Source organism: Alligator mississippiensis, chromosome 2 (genome assembly GCF_030867095.1).
Source record: "Alligator mississippiensis isolate rAllMis1 chromosome 2, rAllMis1, whole genome shotgun sequence".
Taxonomy (NCBI): domain Eukaryota; kingdom Metazoa; phylum Chordata; order Crocodylia; family Alligatoridae; genus Alligator; species Alligator mississippiensis.
Genome location: NC_081825.1, coordinates 82,693,874 through 82,712,176, shown reverse-complemented (window position 1 = coordinate 82,712,176; position 18,303 = coordinate 82,693,874). Strand labels below are relative to the sequence as shown.

Genomic DNA, 18,303 nt, shown 5'->3' with positions numbered 1-18,303 from the left:
GAAAAGTATATTTGGTAACTTGGGAGATTTAACATTTATTACGCTCTCCAAGCCTGCGCTTTATGTATTTTCACATAAAAACATACAATCACAGCAAGTGCTAAATTTGCGGGCATCTGTCATAATAATTTGGGAAATCCATCTATACAACTGTGAATTCTGTATGAATTTAACTCTGTGCGGATGCATACATCTACATGCACAGTTTACTGTGGAGCTGACTAATTACTTGCACGGTAAAGTGTCACAGTTTATGCATGCGCCCATATTAGGACATAGTAAATTAATCCTGCTGTAAGATGGTACTGTCTAGTACAAGCACTATTCTATAATGGAGTAATTATGTGCACCAAAACGCACGTGTAGACACCAACTGGGGCTGATCGAGGTACAAGGGTGCTACAGTGAGGGGGCTGTCTCCTGGCTAGCCCTGCACTGTAGCACCCTCATGCTCCAATCCGCCCCTCCACAGCACGTTGAGCTGGGGTGGAGCAACCCTGGGCTGGCAGACTGGACTCCCTCAGATCCCCCATCAGCCTGGGATTATTCCACCCTGGTGCAATGTGCTGTGGTGTAAATGCTGCACCCAGGAGCAATAAACTCCAGCACAAACTGCGCCAGAGTTTACTGTTATGTGCTAACTGCATGTGTAGATGCACCCTGTTTGTATCTTTATCAAGCTATGAATTCTGCTTTGAACAAGTGGCCCTTCTCTGTTGTTCTTTTATTTTCATGTTAGACTAAAATTTTAAGTGGTAACAATATGGTTCTAAGAATAGCTGTTCAAGCTCCATCACCAAAATGTAATTGATCTAAGCAACAGGTTAGCTCCTACTTGAAATAGTTGTTTTAGTATTTAGGAGATTCCGATTACTCAGAATTCAAGTATCCTGGTAGAAGGTTTTGGTCACTTGTAGAGGCTAATCAAGAAGTCACCTGACACAAGAGGACGGAAGGTTATAAAGGCAGAGATTGTCTACTCCAGGGACCATTTTCATCAGCTCCAGGGGATGATACTACTGTTGGATGGCCCTCTCTGTATGAACTCATATGGGTTACAGAGAAGGGAAAGCTAGAGCAAGGGACGTGGAATTCAGGTGTGTGTTGCTTTCTAAATGACCTGTATTTTTCAGAGTACACTTTTAAGTATTCAGAACTGGGTGCTGGGGATGTGGGAACTGGAGTGGACACTCTCTGACATCAATCTGCAAAATGTCCACCAGGGGGAGCTGAATCCCACTTATCACTGCACTTCAGTCTCTTTTGTATTTGTTCTATATGCCTGTTCTTGAATGATGTAGCATATGTTGCACTAGCCAGTGATGTGATGGGCTCTGGTAGAAAATTACAACGTTATCTGAGAGGATTTGAAAGAAGATTGAACAGAATAGCATAGATAGTAATTAAAACAATATTGCACCAGTTAATTACAGAAAATAGAAGTATATATCCGAGCCTGTACCTGCCTACATGCTCCAGAAAACCTTTTTCTCCCCACTGCTGAAGAAGCTGTGTTATCATAAGCTAAAGAAATAAAACATAATTTTATTTTAGGACAGCTACCCAATCACCATGCAAAAGCTTCTAATGATAAAAATAATGTTTCATTTTATTTCAATACCATGCAAGGGTAGAAATCATATAGAATTCCTGGAGCCATTTACTCCTTTATATTCAAACCCTATGGGAAGCAGCATCCATCAAAAACAATAAAGGCCAGGTAAGGGCCAGGGTAGCAGCCCTACTGGGAGATGGAAATATTTAAGAGCCAAAAAGACAAAATGCATGGCTGGGACACAAATATGAGGAACGGTGCAGGGGAAGGGGATACACATAGAGGATTAACATTTGAAGTTAATGTAGTTCTATTTCCTTTATTATAGGTTTTCCCATGTTACCTGTGCCCACAGTAAAACTGGGGAAATAATATGATGACTGGGGGTATAGCATCCCACTGAAGCTCTGGAGAATGTATTGGAACGGACTATGGAGCAAGAGCGGGTAGTGGTTAGGAAGATGAGAATGTCTGGGAAAATTATGGCCAAATCAGAGGGGCAATTCTGATCCCCCTTTGACGACTAGCTGAAAGAGACCGGAAAAGGTTAGCAGACTGCTTATGTCACACCAGCATGGGTTGCCAGTTAGCCATGCTACATAAAACCAAAACCCAAATCATCTCAATATACTGAGCAGCTGGGATTTTTCAAAGGAACCCATGAGCATTTGGCACAAATTAACTCCGATCTCCTTAGACTCCTTTGAAACTTGCAGTCTTAACAACTTATTAAATTAAGTTAAAGGAAACCCTGTAAATGGAAGAGTATTGATTTACATCTGCTACAACACCCTACAGATAAACCTTGGATATCATCTTTTTATTGTTCTTCCCCCACCCCCTCCACCCCTCACTCTCCCACCCTGGAAACACCTAAAATATACATCTCTCTAAAGATCATGCTGAAAATAGTGAGGAATTATAGAAAGCATTCATTCCTCTATCCAGTTGCTAAATTAAAGAAATAGTCACGTACAAAAAGAGGAAACACCTTTCTAATCATTACCTGCGTGAAAGTGCTGGTGTGCATTGTTGAAACCTGTATATGTAGAATAACTCTGTCGATAAGAGGTTTGGGGCCAGTTAGAAAGCCAATTCTCAACCTATAAAAAAAAAAGAAAAAAGATACTACCACAGAAACAGAATTAATCGCTCCTTGGAATTACACCAGCAGAGAACTTGTCCTGAAGTACAGCAGTAATGGTCTAAACTATGACTCTGAACAATTGATACTTTACAGACCTGTGCCCTGCATATATTCAGACATCTGCTAATCTGAGGGAACATACTAAGTTTCAGTCTAAGCATTCACAACTTGTATATTGGACCGAAAAGTCAGGAAATGTGTTTAAAATCATAGGGGTATTTCTTTTATGATTTCTGAACATCTAGGAAATTTGGGTTGTGTTTATTCTTTGCAACTTTAACTGTTTAGGGTTTGTGAAAAGCAGCAAGTATCGTGAGCTTGGTAATATTCGGTCAATTCACCATTCCCTTTTAAGAATTGCCAACTCAATACATGCAGGAGAAAAACTGATTTATTTTTATTTACATATCAATAGAAATACTTCCAGCTGATTTAGATTTCACATAGAGGTTGAAATTTATTTTTCTTTGATGAAGCAAGGCCATATAAACATTCAGTTTCTCTTAGGAGAGGTGCTACTCTCCCAGTAGAAATCATGAATCAACAGACATTCAGAATTTTTCTTCCAGAGCAAAAATGGCCACTTCATGAGAAAAATAACCTGGGACTAACCAGTGTTAAATGACTCCCCTGGAAAATCAAACTTCTGTGTACATACCTTCTGGAAGAAGCTACAGCAGTTCTCCAGCATCCTAGCATGCTTTGCTCCCAGCCCCCCAAGGGCACTCCCCTGCATACACACAGGTCTAGGGAGACAGTGTGTCACTTGTGCTGGACTCTACTTCTCCAGCCAAACAGGGAGCCCTTTCACATTGTGCTGCACAATCCAAAAGGAAAAGACTTCTAAGTGTGAAGAACCAGAGAAGAAGAATCATTCAGTGCTTCATTCTGGTCTTCTGGGGACAACTGAATGTAGGGTGCAAGGACTAATTGACATAGTGGCTGTGGAGCCAATGTCAGAGGAAGCTGGATTTAAGTACCTGCCTGAATAGGGAGTAATAGGGAACTGAGCATGTTGTAAGTACCTACATATGATGCAAAGTTGGAGAGAGATCATTACTCTGATATATGTAAATTAATGGAGAGGGGGTTGTGAGTTTCTTAAGGTCACAAAATGGAGGTAGTTAAAGTCCCAATAGCAAAAGACCATTGTGCAAAGTCTGAAGCTGACCTTACCCAGATGAAAGAATTTTAGAAAAAGAGTCAGTCCTGATAACTCGACCATCAATATCCATGGAGAGAAAGGTTGGGGGCCAAGGCTGTAAAGAAAATAAAGGCAGTTTAAAGTTTAACTAACAGATATGGGTTACGCTACAATTACTTTGTTGTTACTAACACAGACTTAAGTATTTCTTGAAGCCTAGGCAGTGTATATTATATGAAAAAACTCGATTGGACATGCACAATGGAAGGGGCAGAGTCTAGTTACCAGCAAATGATTTTATTTAGCATAGTGCCAACATTGCTATGGTGATAGTGTCCCTCAAAGACCAGCAAGGAATGAGTTGGAAATGCATTCATGTCTAACACCCAATGCTGAGTGCACAAATACTCAGTCCCAGAGCTTCTGCATGGTGCCACCATAGGACAGCTAAGAGCAAAATAATACATTCTCTGTTATGAGTGTGTCACGGATAACAATTTGTCAGTCCTCTGACAGTCCTACAATCGCAGCTGTTTCACTTACAGAGAAACCGGAGAACATTTCTCAGAGTCTAGGATTTGTTAAAAGACCACTTCCTGAGCTCCACGTGGATTCCGATTCCCATGGACATTATGTTGCTAGATCTATAATTTCAACTCTCCCACTAAACCAGTTCTGCAGTCCAAGCAAGGCAGACGCCTTGTCAATTGCTTTTTTGTTTCTATCTGTGGTGTTACTGCTTACAAGGGTTGATCTAATTTCTGAAATTAAACTTGCAGATCCACCCCCCCGCCCCGATCCACTTACAAGAAACCCTAGTTATGGTTCTTAAACATTTCCTCCACTGGTACTTAAGAGAGGACAATTCTTCTTTTTCCCATGACTTGTGGGAAGGTTTCCTATGGTTTGGACTCTAAAGAAAAGCAGCAGATAGTGACATCAAATAGGTAGCCTGCCTTGAGTGAATGCTGATATTAGACAGAAAAGATGATACAGCTGTTATTCTCTCTCAATGCCTTGCAACCTTCCTCTACAGCAGAGCACCCCTTTCTGTGTGTTCCTGAGGCAGCCACAATTATAAGTTCCTGTTAGTAGAGATCCAATGGAATAATGCATTTTTATCACTTAAGGACGGCAGAATTTGACCCATTATGACTGACAATGATGCAACCTGATGGTTCAACAGGCATAGTAGCACGAGAACATCAGGACTGAGCATGTACTAGCAATGCTTTAATTTAATTTGGCAGGCTACTAGGTAAGAATAGCACATGGTATAAGCCTCAAGTATCCTGCATTAATGCTCTCCTGTCCCAGAAGAGATACTGCTCCAATAAGCACAGATAAATTACCTTATTAAACTGAAGAAAATAATATGGATCATCTTCTACTACAAGGAAATCATATTGTCTTGCAAGCTAAAAAGAAATGAACATGAACAGTGTGAAGTATCATTGATATTAAATAAAAAGCAAAAGTTGTGATATCATTTCACTTTATAAACATGCACTATTCTGTATGTTTCCCAGAGCATTTGAGCTTGACAAAATAGTGTCAAGATTTGTTTCTAATTCACTAAAGAATGCTAATACCAAAAGTATAAGAACTGGTAAAATGGCAGCTTTAATATGAAACAACCATTTAGCAAAAACTTGAGTCCCAGGCTCCACATGTGCCTACATTTGTGGACCTAATCTGCATACTGAAATAAAGGTATATTTTTCAAATACCTATTTGAATGGGAAATATAGGGACACTTATATGCATGGACTTTACACCTATATTTACAGACCTCATGCTTTCAAAACATTTGCCATCACAAATGTTTTCTTTGGCTACATAGTTATAAAAACTTAACATACCAAAAGTTATGTAAGAGATTTTTGTGTAAGTTTTTGTTTCTTTAAATTTACTGAATAAAAGGGTTATTGAATACATTAATACAAACAATTATTAAAAAAAGATATGAAGGGTATGATAAATACATATGTGGATAGGAAGCTGCCTTGATCATGTCCTCAGTATTTTCAATGAGCATTTCACAGCCTATAGTGGAGCTAGAAATTCTAATTGCTCCAACTTGTGCTTCATTAGGTAGAGCTTTTCATTCTTGTCAGTACCTCCTTCAGTTTATAGGTCTAATGAACAAATACAACAGACAGCCCCTAGACTACCAGCAGTGGGTGCATCTACACGAGATGCTGACTGCGCAATAGCCTGATACTACTGCACAGTAGCATTGCATGGAAAAAACCATGATGCGACACAACCATGATGTTTATACAAGTACTAAATAAATGCACAGTAACCACTTAAGAACCCTATTCTTACAAAGATCTTCCCAGAGCCACCTATCCTAGCCTTCAAACAAGCACCGAACCTCGCCAACCTCATCACCAGAAGCAAACTTCCTCAAGCCCAGAACACACCAAAAGGATCCAGACCGTGCCATGACAAGAAATGCAAAACCTGCCAACACATCTCCACCAGCCCCACTATTACTACACCCTACAACAGAGCCATCAGCATTCCTGGATCTTACAGCTGCACCTCCAGAAATGTAATATATCTCATCCAATGCACCAAATGCCCTGATGGAAAATACGTAGGAAAGACCAAACAACAACTGTGCACCAGAATGAATGCACACCAGAAATCTATCGAAGACAGAAATACCCAATTACCTGTGGGGCACATTTCTCACAAGAAAACCACGCTCTCTCTAATCTCTCAGTCCTGATCCTCCAAGGAAACTTACAAAACACTTCCCAGAGACAAGCCTATGAACTCCACTTCATCAACCTCCTGGATACTAAAAATCATGGACTAAATATAGATGTTGGATGACACATTATAACCTGCCTGACATCTGACTCCCCAGGTCTCTCTCCACTTTCATCCCCGTTCTGTCTCCCCTCCCCCCCGCCTGTCTCTCACCCATTGACTCCTCAATCTACATTTTCACTGACTACCTGTTTTGTATGCACACCAGCCCAGCCGCTGGCTTCTTTACTTTTCATTCCATCCAGGAAGAGCACACACCAACTGCTGAAACTTCCTTAGCCTGATGAAGGGTTTTTGAACCCGAAAGCTTGCTTAATAATTATTTTCCAACTATTTGTGTTGGTCTAATAAAAGATATCAGATTCACCCAAGGAATCCTGTCTGCCTATGTCCTTAGACCAACATGGCTACAACCTACACCCCACTAACTGCTACACAGTAGTGTGTTGTATAGACATGGCCAGAATGTACTAAGCCACAAGAGGTTGATATGTTATTTTTAAAGAGATTTTATAGCAACAGTACATGCTGAGATTGTAGATGTTTTTTGTTTATTTATAAGATACGTTGCTTTTGCAGTGGAGTTTGGAATTTGACGTGAAAGTTAGGCTTTTATTAATACCTGGTATATTTTCTTTTTGCGGTCAGTGGTCAGTGAAGTTCCAGTGGGATTGCCACCATTTGGAATGGTGTACAAAAATTTGGGGACGTTGTTGCAGTGGTTTTTTACATCTTCTGGGCTCCACCTGGAGAGAATCTCTTTCAGGGCTTCTGGAATAATACCATGTTGGTCACTGGGGACATTTATTATATTACAGCCCAGGGGTCTCAGCTGTTCACAAAAGGAGAAAAAAAAAATGATGAGACACATATTTCAGTCACAAATCTTGATGTTGAGATTTTGATTCTGTCATTAGTGCTGCAGAATCTCATCCAACACAGCCTTTCTGCAAATCTAAATGATTATAAAAATCAATTGTATTGGTTTCAACTCACTTTGCTCACAATTCAAGGGATAAGATAGTCTGGAATGCTATAAAGCACTGAGATCGCTGCAATTCCATTTCAGATTCAGTGGCACTGTTAGGACTATGAACCACTGTCCCTGGACAAAGGAAAGACTATAACTGCTCTGTATAGCTAATGGGACAGAGAATTACAAAATATTAATGAAGTAACATGAGTTGATACCAATGTATAAAGTTACCGACACATTAAAAATGCCTGTGGTTTATTTCTGTGGGATTTCTTTTTCCGTACTTCTTGACTTTGCATTTCCTGGGGCAAAATGAACAGCTTCTGGAGCCACAACCCCCGAGTATTCTAAAGAATAAAGCATATCAAATAATAACAAGATGATAGCAATAGTAAAGAGATGATTTTTGGAATCAAAGAAAGTGAAGTGAAGCTATTAAGTGAAATTTGTAAGATAATATCTATTCCTGCACATCTTCTGTTCTGTTAGGCATTTGAGGAATGTGTTTAATTATGCAAAGTATATATTATTCCAGAAAAAATAATGGTATTTAAGAACTGACCTTGCATCATGTTTTAGGCCTATTCCCACTTTTGCTTATTATGTGTACAGAATACTAAACTAGTATTCTCTACCAACAATACTTAAGTGGGGCGCACCCAGATCTCAAAATATATATTGACCCTGGTCATATACGTGAATGGAGACTGCCTTTTGCTGAAAGGTGTATTCATGTTTCTAATGTGAATCTTTGTAAAAATATCAGTCTAGGATGAATCATGACATGAAGCAAAATATGTATGTTGTAGAAAAAATATTACAAGTACATCAGTGATCCTCAACCTTTTTAAACTCAAAGCACCCCTCACTAGACACAAGGTATCCTTTGGAAATGCTAGCTAGCTCTTAGTTTTCATTCATTTTTTGACTACAGAAAAAATAATACAAATGTTATTTTGTTGCAAAGAACTGAAAAAGACTACAATAGGTAAGAATATTTCTGACATTATGGATTCCTACCTGAAATGTCTAGGTTTACCCTGTAAATTAGGTGTAGGTGTTTTACAGCTAACAGTGATAATACTGAGTGGTGCTTCACACCACCCTTACAATGATCTCATGGCACCCTAGGTTGCTGCAGTACCCTGGTTGAGAAACATGGCAACAGTCATTCATTAGTTAACCAGTAACACTTAAATCAGTACAGAATCAAAATTGGTAAGTCTAGAGAAAATCTCAGACACATTTTGCAGTAGTTAAATCTAAGACATGCACACCAAAGTGCTATAACTATGACAATTCACAGATTTCCATACCTAAACATTACTCACAGCTGCTAGTGTTCCAGGGTATGTGGGTGCATCCAGGAGGATGTTGTCCCCAGGGTTAATAAGCATCTCAAACACCTACAAAGCAAAACAATTTATTTTTACAGGACTCGGGTTTTGGTTTACTTTCTTCATAATGCTACCTACCCTAGTAGAATTATAAATTTTGATGATTAGCATTTCCCTTTACACTTATCTAAATGTATTCTGAGAAGAAAACAGAAACTGGATTAAACCTTCAATTTTGAAGCATCAGAGACATAGGCATAGCAAAGAGAAATCATATTAATATTTAACAGAATCTATTAGAATACAAAAGAAAGCATTTGTGCCAGGGAGTGGATCAATTACCTACCAGTATATGAACACCAACCTGTTTGGAAAATGTGTTCTGAAAAGTGAAAGCAAGTCAGAGGGAAACAGTATAGTAAGCAATCCCTTAATCTTACCAACACTGGACTTTTAAAAATCATTTGGTAGAGACCTACAAAAACAAACAGAATCCAGTATCTTTATGATATGCTCTTTGATGAATACCTTCACTTCACCTATACAATTATGTAGCCATAGAAGATGATTATACTATTAGGAAGTTTTGTTCCAATTTCTACTGACTTAAATGTTTTGATGTTGTAACTTAAATTCACAAGTTACCTTCCACTGAGAACCATTATTATAGTAATTGCATCTATGCTATTCAGGATAACCTCTATTTCAAACTCTATTTAAAGCAAATAGCTGTATAATACAAGCCGTGATATATTTAGCTTTCAGTCTTACTTTACACAGGCCTTCCTGGCTGCCTGTGGTGACACATATCTCCATTTGTCCCTGATCAGGACTGTAGTTGGCTGTGGGGGGACTGTGGAGACTCTTCTGTAAATCCTTTAGCCAGGACAACAGCTCAGGAATTCTGCAACCCAGAATGTATCTTAATTTATCATTATAATCTGTAAAACCCTATACACACTTATTCTCTACTGCAGTTTTAAATCCTTGTTAAATCTAGGGGTGGTAGGTCTGTCTTTCATGTGCTAGTTCAACAAGACAGACATATTTAGTCTCTAGTTCGAAATATTCTCATTTCAACTAATGGAATGAGTGAGGTAAACAAATATAGCATACGCTCATTTTATATAAGATTAAAAGAGACTAGCATGTAAAATAGAAAACCAAACCATCACAGTTAAATCTTCGAGACTGGTAACAACCAAAGGTATGAAGGCTGAAATACCAATAGTACCCTTTCTGTTCTTGGTTGACTATATATCTGCAGAATCCCATTGAGTTCTTGCCAATAAGCATGCCCAAAATGGAGATTAAGAGCAGAATGGGGTATGTACATATTGCCACTGAAGTAGTTACTGTGACTGTAACTCATTTTTGAAAGTTGGTTCATACAGAGGGGTAAGATGTGCCTTAAGGGAGTCAGCATCCTGAAGCAGCTAGTATTTACTGCATGGCAACCCCTAATTACATCACGGTATTTGCAGTAGTAAAGGCATTTGGGATTCTCTAATACTGGTAAACTGAAATTACTTAATTTTAATTAATAAATGTATATAATTGTCAATTCACTCCATTCACTTTAATTCCCCCCCCTTTAAAAAGCATATACGGATTAGACAGCTAAACAAAAACATTGTAAAGGTCAATATTAACATATATTAAAAAGAAATTGTTTCTGGGACTTTAAAAGAAAATTGCATGTATATCTTGGTCAGTACCCGGCTGAGGCAGAGTACTGGAGGGCTCTCTTCATCAAATCCTCCCCCATCTCAACAGCAGTTCCATCTGCAATGGTGATCCTGGCAGTTTTAAATGGGAAAGTGTTAGGGTTTGGTGCCCCGCCAGCCAGAGAGATTAGTGATGGTGGGGACCTCTGCATTAGTTCAGCTGTGGAAAAAAGGAATAAGGCATCTGTTATACAGTAGTGGACACAAGATGTAATTCTTACAATTTTCCTGGCCCTTTACTCCCTTTAAAGGGATTAAAACAGAAGTTGATCGGGATTTATGCAATTTTTTGCTGCTGATGATTGTGCAACGAGGACTTCAGAGGCCATGTTCTTTCCAAGTTTAGATCTTCTTAAGGAGTGGGATGCCAATATTTGTTGTTTTTGGCTGGATCAGAAACATGTTATAAACCTTCTGAGTTGTTAATTAAAAGGGCATCAGTGCTATATCTCTAGCAGACTTTTCCAACTGAATAAAAATCACTACTCCTTTTGATATCTGTGGTAACATAATCTTACTCATTCTCCAGTTGTCCACAGAGATTTCCAATTGAATAGAAAATGCAAGATCAGATTTCTAAAATGTAGGAACTAGAAAAATATTCATTTTTTTTCTAGTTTCAATCCCCACCACACTCCAGTACAGGCTGGACCTAGAATGGACCTCCCTCCCCTGCCTTCTCCCTCTCCCATCCTGAGACAGCATAGGGTTGGGGAGCGGGAAAGGTGGGGCACGACTAGGGAAAGAGGCTGCAGAGATGCAGCCTCTCTCTCTGATCAGCTCCAAATTGGAGCTCGATTCCCCTACCCTCCCAACCTAACAGCTAACGTCTATTAGGTCAGGAGAATCAGTCTAACTCATGGTGCTTTCTGTGAAGCACCATGACAGAAAGCACCATGAGTTAGATGGGGAAGCTGCACTTCTGCCTGCACCTTTCCTGTAGTTGATAGTGCACAAGGGAATCATGTGGCTATTATCACATCTGGCCACCTTTGATACCTCAGCTTGAATTATTAGGCTGGACATGTGTAGTTAGATTTAGCACTGGTGGTCTTTGATATGTCTGAAGCAAGGCTCAAACTTTCACCTCTAAAACTGTAATGAGTCATTTTAAGCACTGTATAACAGGGAGACAGTGCTCCCATTACTTTAAGGGAGAAGCAGCAGCAGGGAGGTCCCCAGATGTGGGGAAACGCTACCCATTATGGGCTGGCTGCAGAGGAGGAGGCAGCCAGGGACTCATATCTTATAATTGCCTATTGCTAGGCCTATTGCTAGGCTTGGGCAGCTGGTGCACTGCTAAGGCAGCAAGAGTAGAAACTCAGGCTGCCCTGGAAGCTAGCTGTCAGGTCCCAAGAGAAAACCCCTGTGGGTGGCTGGGGAGCCATCGGACCGGAAGGGGCAGGGCTAAGGAGGCATATAAGTCCAGGGCCTGAGCTGGAGCAGGAAATCTGGCTCTGCAGGCAGCAGACAGAGTTGCTTCCAAGCAGGATGGCTAAAGGAGAGGGAGTGCTTGGCACTTGAGCTGGTGACTGCAAGTAAGAGGCTTGTATGTAGTAGTGGGGGCATTTTAGTTATAGCCAGTGGGCTTATGTTTTTGTTTAACTTTTACATTGGTGGACTGGATGTGACTACAAGGAGTGACGAGGGCACATTGAGGTTTAAGCTACAATGGGGTGCCTATGGCTGTAGGAACAGAAAGAGGCCACAAATCGCTCTTAGGGCAACAGGTACCCTGGGGCACAGATTGCCAGGAGGGCCCACTTTGCACTTGAGGGGAGGACTGGACCCAGTGGAGTCTGAGAGGACCTGCTGGCTGGAGGATGGATAAGGGCTTGCTCTGGGACCCTAGGGCAGCTTCCCTTTTACAAATACATGAAGTACATCAAGGCATAGCAGGTGAGATAAGAGGGAGGATGTCCAGGGAGCCTAAGTGGGGCAGGCACTAGGGGGTGTTCACAGCTGCTTGTGGTGGGCTCAAACCTGCTACACACTTTCTCTAGAAAAAGGCAGTTCAGGGTCGGATTGTCAGTCATTTTTTGTCTACCATAGGGAAGAACTGAATTATCATTAAAAAAGTGCATCCTAGGAAGGCAGCCTATGCCAGCAGCACTAAATGGGGTAAAAGTAAATCAAAGTAACAAGCCTGGAATGAAGGAGCTGAGAGTTGATGAAGTGCAAGAAGCCACAGGCATATCAGTATCGCTGGTAAAGCAGCAAAAAGTGTGAGGAAAATAGAGATGGAGTTCCAGACTGACTTTCTCTTTAATTAAGTCATTAGCAGTGAACTGAGCCCGAACATCTAATGAAAATTCAGTAACAGACATTGCAGTGACAGCCCCAACTGCAGAACCAGAGGCAATAGCAGAAATGTTTTCTGGTAGAAATTGAAAAGAATTAAACAGTGTAACTATTTCTTCATTCTGAATGCCCTGATTTTTTCAAAGGATGCAATGCATACTCATTTCAGGGATGTAAAGGCAAGATCTTTCAACTACCTCTGCCTGACAACTTTAGCCTACAAAGGGCAAAGATGGGTTAGCCTTTCATACTGGTTAGAGCAGGGATTGTCAGCTGAGGGTACGTGTATCCCTGGGGGTATTTGAGAAGGCCTTAGCGGGTATGTACAGGTAGGTGGGGATGGAGCGCCGCCATGCACCATCCTGTGCTGCTGCACAGACACTGCCTGCCTGGCTGGATGCGGGGGAAGCTTGCACGCGGTGGCTGCCACCACTCTGCATTCGACCATGTGCCACCACCCCTCCATATCTGGCTGCCTGGGGTACACTGCTCTGCATCTGGCTCCCGGGGGTACACTAATCCCAAAAGGTTGAAAACCCCTGAGTTAGAGTGACCATATGTCCAGATTGGCCAGTACAGTCCTGGATTTCTGAGGCTGGATCTGGCCATTCAGTGAAAATTAAAATGAGTGTCTTGAGTGTGGGGCAGGGAGGCAGAGCAGCAGGAGCTATGAAATAGGAAGCCCTAGCAGGCAGCAAAATTGCCAGGTAAGTTTGCTTGATTAGTGGAATGACCATTAAAAAGGGAATTGTCAACAGCTGTGAAGAAAAAATGGGTCACTAATGGGCCACTGACTCATTAGCTGCTTGAATAATAATACCAGTGGTGCCCCACCCTGCTTTTGCCTGCAGCAGCAAAGGGGTGGGTGGGGGCAGCATCCCATATTTTGCATTGTCCCATATGGTCACCCTAATATTAGTTAGCTTGCAAATTTCCAGTGTGTTCTTGCAAGACTTCTCTAATATTCATATACGATGTCTCCGGCCAGGACAATACCGTTTAAGGGTTGCTGGGTTAGGAATGGAAAAGTTTACTCACTCAGAACTCTTATTGGAGATGCCTTTCTTGCTGCGCTTACAGCAGTGATGAATCGAGAGTAATTCATGTCTATGGGGCAAAGAGCAATTAATTTTAATTAAACTTAATTAACTGGCTAAAGAAGTGAAGTAACATGAAACATCACTTTTTCAATCTGGCTAGGACACTGTATGGTAAACATGAAAAACACCCACCAGTGAGTAACTAATCTAAAATGCAATCTGTTTCTCCAGGCCACTTAGTTGGATAAAACATGGTATCAATTATAGTCAAATTTAACACAAACAAACTGAATGCTTCCTCCTGCCCTTTTTCTTTAAATGTTTAGATGAGTTTTTAGATGATTCTTATTTGGGGAAACCATTTACAAAACAAAGTGGAGTGGTCAGGGCTCTTTTGCAAGGACTCCAAAGCATGCTCTGGTTTGTTGTGGTAGTTAATCATCATAAAGAGATACAAAAATGATCCATGTTCTTGGGGAACAATGACAATACTGACATAAAAAAGGCAACTGCAGAGTGGATCCCTCTTGGATTTTGTGGCTTTTGCAATACAGGGAGGGAGGGAAAAAATAGAAGTCAAGTGAAAATGGACAAAATGCAAACTTCAATAGAGAAAGAAATGTTTTATATTTCTAAGAATCCTGGACTAAAAGGAGGCCTCTTGGACTATTGCATTCAGTCCCTCATACTTGTAGGCAACTACTTGCTTGATGAGTCTGTAACAGGAGTGTCAAACATAACATCAGCTGCATAAGCCAATCTAGTGGGCCAGGGAATTTGGGAGTATGGCTCCCAGTGGGCGTAGCCTGCATAGAATCTTGGCCACTCATGGACATAGCCATCAGCCCTTGGTAGCCCTAATTGTAATTCAGGGAACTTTCGTCAGGCTACCATACACCAAGGCTATCGTACGGAGAGAATTATATCTTATGTTGCAGAGGAAGGCACAAGACCCCATGGTCTTTGTCCATCTGAACTAGCATTCTTCACAACAGGGGACAGGAAGCAACAACAGAATACACTATTCCTCTCTTGGCGATATATTCTTTTGGGGTCAAATCTGGCGCACACTCATGGAATCAGAGACTCCCATTGACTTCAGTGAGATTTGAATCAAGTCCTTGAGCTTTTTAGATTTATGTAAAACTCTCCTAGCCATTTATATTAATAATCTGGAGGTGTATGGAAGGACAAGGTATACTTACTGCTCCACTTACGTCACTTTCTCAACGTATTCCAAACAGCAATAGTAACTCTAATGCTTTTTTCTTCAATTCTAGAAGGGAAAGTTTTAAAGACAGATTAGGAGTTTAGAGGTGTGACAGATCTGAAACATTCATCAGTTCCTTTTAATGAGAATCCAGCTTTATTTCTTTAGCTGTATTAAGCATACTATTTAAAGTGCTTTAACTAATGCAAGTCGTCACGATGTGTCACAACACTTGTCAGACTACAAGACAGATGTGGTTTCTAGAAACTGATTAAGAATGTCTTTCAAAATGTCTCACCCTGATTTTTCCTTCTGTCTTTTCCCTTAGTTCCACAATGACCCAGCTACTGATTTTGTTTTGTTTTTTAAGCTTCACTGGATGTCCTTACATTTGCTTGGTAAGGAAAGATGTGCCTGGCTTTAAAGAATAAAAGGAACTGAAGGTCATTTATTATGTTATAGCAATGAAAACACTCATCTACTGGGCAACTAAACTGGAAAAATAATCTTGAAGTCTGGTTACTTTTATAAAATTCACAGAAAATAATTTTCTATCAACCGCACTTATATTCTTGTGCTCATATTTTATAAATTGCTAAAGAGTGTGTAGCAAGTGGTATATCTTTAGCAAGTCTTTCTTTTGTAATGTTGTTTATATTAATTGAAAAAAAAAACAATTAAAAATATACTCTTTCATCTCTCTACTGCAGAGATCCTCCTGCAGTAGAAACCCCCCCACCAGATACCCTCTGTGCTTCTACAAAGCTAAGTTTTCCCTGTAGCAACAGGCACAGTTTTTTTGTTATCTTCATCAGAATGAATTGAGTCTGCTGCTGCAGGGGATATATTGCCTACTATGTACCAGTCTAAACTTGCAGCTTGCTGTGCCCCAATCTGCCAGAAAGGGGAAGCTACTGGGTGTTCTGCTTTCTTTCCTCTTTCTGCCCCACCCGGAGAGAGTTATTCACTAGCCTTTCAATCTCAGAACTGCTTTTGCATTGTTTGCATTTATAGCCAAAGGCAAGGTAACGCACCTTATAGACTAACCGAAGTAGGCGGACATCTTTCAAAAGCCTTTGCTCACTGTTTATCTACTTTGAGTCTGCAAGGTGCAAATTTACCCTGCCTTCCACTCAACTTCAGACTAACACACCTAACTACACCTCTCTGCATTTATAGCTGACAGTGAAAAAATAAGAGAAATGGGAAGAAAACATCAAAACCAGAGCCTGCAGCAGCTGCCATGCATTTTGAGAGAGCTCTGACTAATTACATTGCCAACTTTACTACCAACACTCCCCTACCCCCAGCTCCCTGCCACCCACCCCAAGCTCCTCCTGCAAAATGCTGTTTAGATGATGTTGGGATGCTAAACCTGTCGGCAATTCATCTACCTGCATGTTTGGTATCAAAAGCCTTACAGCACTCAGATGTACTTAACTCTATTAGTCTGAAGTCAAGGGAAAGGCGGCATAGATCTGCACCTCTGGTTCGTTGTAACAGAGATATCAACCTGACCCTACAGGGCCCTGCTGCAAGTTCAGATTATAGCAGGTTTCTATCCAGCTTCAGAGTTGTGACACATATTCAAGTGCTAACTTCACAGCTACTTGCTCTTTTTATAGCTGGACCGTCATTTTTCTGGTGTGATCATTACATTGCATGTGTGGGCAGTCAAAATGTATTGCGCGATTCACTAGTTAACTGCGTAATATACCCAACACTTAGCAGGGGCCGTGGGCTGGACATGGCTGGCTGAGCCAGCCTGTGGGCACGGGTGGACTAGCACTGTGAAGTGTGCCTGGTGCGGGGCCCAGCCTGAGCCCTGCGCAAGGAGGCACATGCCAGCCTCGCTCTGCAGCAAATCCCTGCCAGACGGGCTCCCTTAGGTGCTGGCTTCGCGGCAGGCCCAGCTTTGGTCCCCACATTCGTGTGCAGCCAGCCCCGGGCACGGGCAGCATGTAGGGCAGGGGCTGGGGCCCCAGGGCTCCCAGGCTGTGTGCCCAGCAGCCCGGGCGCGCGGGGTGCAGCCCCCAACCTCAGAGGGCACCCCGCCGGCCACGGGGGTGGGGCGGGGGCTGCACTGACGTCACAGCCCCCACCAGGCACCAGCTGCTCGGACCCCAACGCTCCCCCCCCCCGCGCGGTGTCACGGGCGTGTGCGCATGCGCCTCCCCACAAGGGCATTAACCTTTTCCGTCTCGCAGGCACGGGTCCGCGGCCAGGCACGCACTGACCTGCGGACCCGCCGCGCCCAGTGCACAGCTCCACTCCGGGCGCGGGCAGCAGCCCCAGGGAGCTGCCCTTCCTTCGCCCAGTGCGGCCCAATCGCAGCGCCCCACTCGCCCCGCCCCGCCCTGGCGACTGGCTGAGGCGGCGGGGGAAGGGGGCGGTTGGTGACTGCGCGGTAGGTTGCGTGACTCGCTGCGCACCCGGTGCTTCGTGAAAGCCACGTCACGGAGCGGGCCGCTCTGCCGACGTCATCAGCGCCCGTGTTAGTTAAGGGACAAAGTCTTCCTGCGAAAAGGCAACTGCCCCGGCATCCCCGAGCTGCCAGACCCGGCCAGGGCCAGGGCCAGGGCCAGGGCCAGGCCGTGGGGTTTTGAGAGCCCTGGACTGAGGAGAGCAGACGTGCACAGGATGGCATTAGACAGTGGGGACCGTGCGGGAGCGCGCACACACACACACACACCGGGGATGGTGTTACACACAAACACAGAAGGGGGATGGTGTTACACAGGAATGATACTTGACAGGAACAGTGTGTATGGTGTTGCGTGCACACACACGCACGTACGCACACACACACACACACACTGGGATGGTGTTAGGGGCAGTGCAGAAGCACACACAGTGGTGCACACATATGCACAGGATGGGGCTGGTGTTATACACACACACACTGGGGATGGAGTTTAACAGTGTGGATGGCATTACACATGGGATTTTGTTTGACACAGCGGGGATGCTGTTACTGAGGATGGTGTTAGACACGGGACGGTGTAGAAGCACACACGGGGATGGTGCACGTGCACACATGCACACACACTTGGGATGATGTTAGACATACGCACAATAGGGA

General features: G+C 42.5%; 1 protein-coding gene across 5 annotated transcripts in view; it reads right to left on the bottom strand.

Annotated features, from left to right (window-relative positions):
* The window catches only part of LOC102573373 (kynurenine/alpha-aminoadipate aminotransferase, mitochondrial), a 28,139-nt gene extending 10,558 nt beyond the window's left edge, over positions 1-17,581 (bottom strand). Inside the window, exons 1-11 of one of the 5 annotated variants that reach the window (XM_006277489.4) lie at positions 17,413-17,579; positions 15,217-15,287; positions 14,010-14,078; positions 10,662-10,830; positions 9,715-9,847; positions 8,938-9,012; positions 7,253-7,462; positions 5,199-5,264; positions 3,879-3,961; positions 2,562-2,658; positions 1,463-1,524 (exon numbers count right to left, since the gene is read on the bottom strand). In XM_006277489.4, coding sequence (XP_006277551.1) covers positions 1,463-1,524; positions 2,562-2,658; positions 3,879-3,961; positions 5,199-5,264; positions 7,253-7,462; positions 8,938-9,012; positions 9,715-9,847; positions 10,662-10,830; positions 14,010-14,076 — 962 coding nt within the window. In that variant the 5' untranslated portion in view covers positions 14,077-14,078; positions 15,217-15,287; positions 17,413-17,579. Of the gene's footprint in view, positions 1-1,462; positions 1,525-2,561; positions 2,659-3,878; positions 3,962-5,198; positions 5,265-7,252; positions 7,463-8,937; positions 9,013-9,714; positions 9,848-10,661; positions 10,831-14,009; positions 14,079-15,216; positions 15,288-17,412 lie in introns of all 5 variants that reach the window. The other 4 variants (XM_019481390.2, XM_014594149.3, XM_019481391.2 and 1 more) reach the window with 4 other exon arrangements.
* Positions 17,582-18,303: the final 722 nt, after the last annotated feature.